This window comes from Capsicum annuum, chromosome 3 (assembly GCF_002878395.1).
Source record: "Capsicum annuum cultivar UCD-10X-F1 chromosome 3, UCD10Xv1.1, whole genome shotgun sequence".
NCBI lineage: Eukaryota > Viridiplantae > Streptophyta > Magnoliopsida > Solanales > Solanaceae > Capsicum > Capsicum annuum.
Genome location: NC_061113.1, coordinates 149,064,425 through 149,067,947, shown reverse-complemented (window position 1 = coordinate 149,067,947; position 3,523 = coordinate 149,064,425). Strand labels below are relative to the sequence as shown.

Genomic DNA, 3,523 nt, shown 5'->3' with positions numbered 1-3,523 from the left:
AAGGTTAGATTTAGTTGTATTATTTTGATATCTCTATTATCGTATGTTTACAGGTGGTAGATGAGTGTCGGACGACTTTGAAAAATTTTGTGTGTAAAGATTAGATTTAATAGTATTATTTTGATGTCTCTATCATTGTATTGTTTTGTTGCAATTTAGAGATGATAGATGAATGTCGATCGACTTTTAAAAATAATTTTGATAAAGATTAGGTTTAATAAAAAAAAAATTCTCCATCTTTACATATTCAAAAGATATTAAATTTAATTATTATATTTATCTTTATTATTTAAACAAATATCCTATTTAGTGTAATATTTAAACTCATTAAAATAAGGTACATGCGCAAAGCGTATACACCTGAACTAGTTAATTAAAAGCCAAGTATCACTAATCAAATAATATAAGAATTATAATTAAAATTTATTATCATTATTTCCCGTTAAAAACTTCATATATATAGTAGCATTTTTTTCCCGTAATTTTACGAGAGTGTCAGGTCCAAAATGAAACAAAAGAAACTTGCTATGGACAAAAGGAAGTTGCCTTCAAAGTGTATTACAGGTGCGAGAATGCGCATGCATCTATATAAGACCACCGCCCTCATCCACCATTTACAAATACCATTTATCCTTGACACAACAGCCTTCTACAGTCCTCTCTTTCAACTCATTGGGTAAACAAACAACGAGGCGACGGATTTCTCTTTTTAATCAATTTTCATCTCTTTGGAACTATACACTATGAATGGCACCAGTGCAGGTCCTCATCATCCCCACCCTACGCAAGACTTTAACCCCATCAACCAAGAAGAAAAAACCATCACTGCGGTTAATGACGATACCTCAACTAGCAACAAGAGAGGGAAAGGCAAAGGAGGACCTGACAATAACAAATTCAAGTTTCGAGGAGTTAGACAACGCAGTTGGGGCAAGTGGGTGGCCGAGATCCGAGAGCCGCGTAAACGGACACGACGTTGGCTCGGCACATTTGCAACTGCTGAAGATGCCGCTCGAGCCTATGACCGTGCCGCTATTATACTCTATGGTTCGAGGGCTCAACTCAATCTACAACCTTCTGGTGTAACTACTAGCTCAGCCTCTTCTTCCACGTCTTCTAGACGCTCTAGTTCATCCTCTACTACCCAAACTCTTCGTCCTTTACTTCCTAGGCCTTCTGGATTTGATTTTTCTTTCTCTTCTTCTGCACATATACCTCCAATTTCTCCCTCCACAAACGTATTGGCTGGTGGTAATTACGTACCGTATGAATTTTACCCTGCCGTACAATATGCTGACATGGCACAAAACCCTCAACAATATGTACCTTGTGGTGATGACGTATATAACGAGAGTGCGACCACTAAAGCATGGACGGTATGTTCTGATTCAAACCCTAACCCTGGACATCAACAACAAGAGGATAATAATCAACAATATCAGCCGCAGCAGCAACAAAATTGTTTGTATGACGAGATAAACACTTTAGTTGGATCAGTGGGTCCATCTTTGTCCCTATGTTCGACTCAAATGGTGAATGCCGCACCGGTTGTTTCGGACCCCGTGGCAGCAGTGGGATGTCCAGGGTATCCGGTTTTGTGGCCTAATGGTGATGATAATTACCCGCCCGCTGATATGTGGGATTATGGTAATGATCCCTTCTTGTTTGATTTTTGAATGAGAAGAGACTTTGCAATTAGATTTGTTGTCTCGAATAACATGAAAGAACAGTGGAGGAGTAGTATTCGATATATATATATATATATATATATATATACACACATATGGCTGAAGGTTGTGCTTCTGTTCAAATAGCCGAAATTTGCACTCCGGAGGAAATTGCATTTATTCAATTGTTGCATGCTCCTGAATCTCCGAGGCACAAGAAGGATTTTCTACTGCTTTTAAATTAGTTGGGATATGACGAAACATATAAAGGAAGATCATTTGTATACTGCTTTGATCGGGTTTTAATTATGTGATGCATTTTTTCTCTTCGATCTGTTTCACTTAATAAGCTTTTGGTTTTCAAATAAATAAGTTAGTTTACTTTATTTATGGTTTTTGCGCGTTGTCTAAAATGGTTAAAACGTTCCAGTGTTCTTGCTCAAAATAATCTTCCATTTAGTATGTAGTATTTGTTTGGTTAATGAAAAAGAAAATAGTTAGGTATGCATTTTGTTGGAGCACTTCTCTACAACTTCTTCTCCAACAATTTCCAATTCATGAATCTTGCCTTTTCTTTCAATTTTCAACTTCCAGGCAGAAGAACTGCGGTAGTAGTACTGGTACACCGAAATTCAAAGATATAAATATCTAAAGATTCTCCCAAACTTGAAATGAATTATTACTTGTACACTAAACCATCATAAATCTTAGTTGCATCTCCTGATTTGTTCATTTGATAGCCTTTGCCTCTTAAGCTGATTGTAGGCTCCGGTTACCTCTGCAATCTAGCGGTCATATCTTTTTGATAAATGTGGTAATGAGGTTCGCTTTGTTTGGAAAGAGGTCTATTTTATTGGAAGTCCATCCAAATGGTTGAATTAGTTACTTCACTTTGATCTCTTCGGCTGAACTTAGTTTGACTTACTGGAGATTTCGATCATTCGACCCTTCCTTCTAAAGGAGGAATCATATCGCTTGAAATTTTGAAAAGTGAATTTTCTCTTTCTGATTTTGGCCTTGGTAGAACTCGTGTCTTGGATTGGGATTTTGTTTGAAAAAAAGTTCACACATTAATAAGACTGGTGCACCAAAAATTAATCCCCACTGGAGCAACACTACAGGTCACAGGTCTGTAGGCCACATGATAAATGGAATTAGTGTAACTCTTATGGTAGTAATTATCAGCTTACCAATTACACAGCTTTATCATTATGACGACCATAATGTAATTACAGTGTAATTATAAATATATTATTTGATTATATAACTGTAATTACATTATTATGCTAAAGTTTTAAAATAAAAGTTACTTATAAAAAATTATATATATATATATATATATATATATATATATATATATATATATATGTGTGTGTGCGCGCGCGCGCATCTTTTGAAACTATATTAATTAATAAATATATTTTCTTAATTAATATTATAAAAACATAATTGATTTATATTGTTTAAATAAATATATTTAATTAAATTAATCATAAAACTTAAAATTACATGATTTTTAATAACATGGTAAAATACAAATTTGATAAAGAAATTAATATTACAAATATAATGTCATAAAAATGTTAAAATATTTGATACAAAAAAAAATCTACCAAGCCTAACTAAAAAATAGCAACTTGTAATGTATTAGTAAAATAAATAAATTGGAATTGAAGAATAACACAAATTCAAAATTCAAAATAAAAACGTTAACATAATATTCTTATGTCAAATTTCAACATAACGTACATAAATATGATTCACAAAAAAGGAAAAACATAAGTTTATAACTTTATTCAACAACAAATTTTACTTTAATTTAAAAAAATAAAATGCTAATAAAATTATGCTAAATG

The 3,523-nt window shown here is 33.2% G+C and overlaps 1 protein-coding gene across 1 annotated transcript; it reads left to right on the top strand.

Annotated features, from left to right (window-relative positions):
* Positions 1–603: 603 nt before the first annotated feature.
* On the top strand, positions 604–1,996 carry LOC107866238 (ethylene-responsive transcription factor ABI4). The gene has a single exon (XM_016712386.2). It carries the CDS (start codon positions 744–746, stop codon positions 1,674–1,676), a length of 933 nt encoding a protein of 310 aa, XP_016567872.2. The 5' UTR covers positions 604–743; the 3' UTR covers positions 1,677–1,996.
* The last annotated feature ends 1,527 nt before the right edge of the window (positions 1,997–3,523 follow it).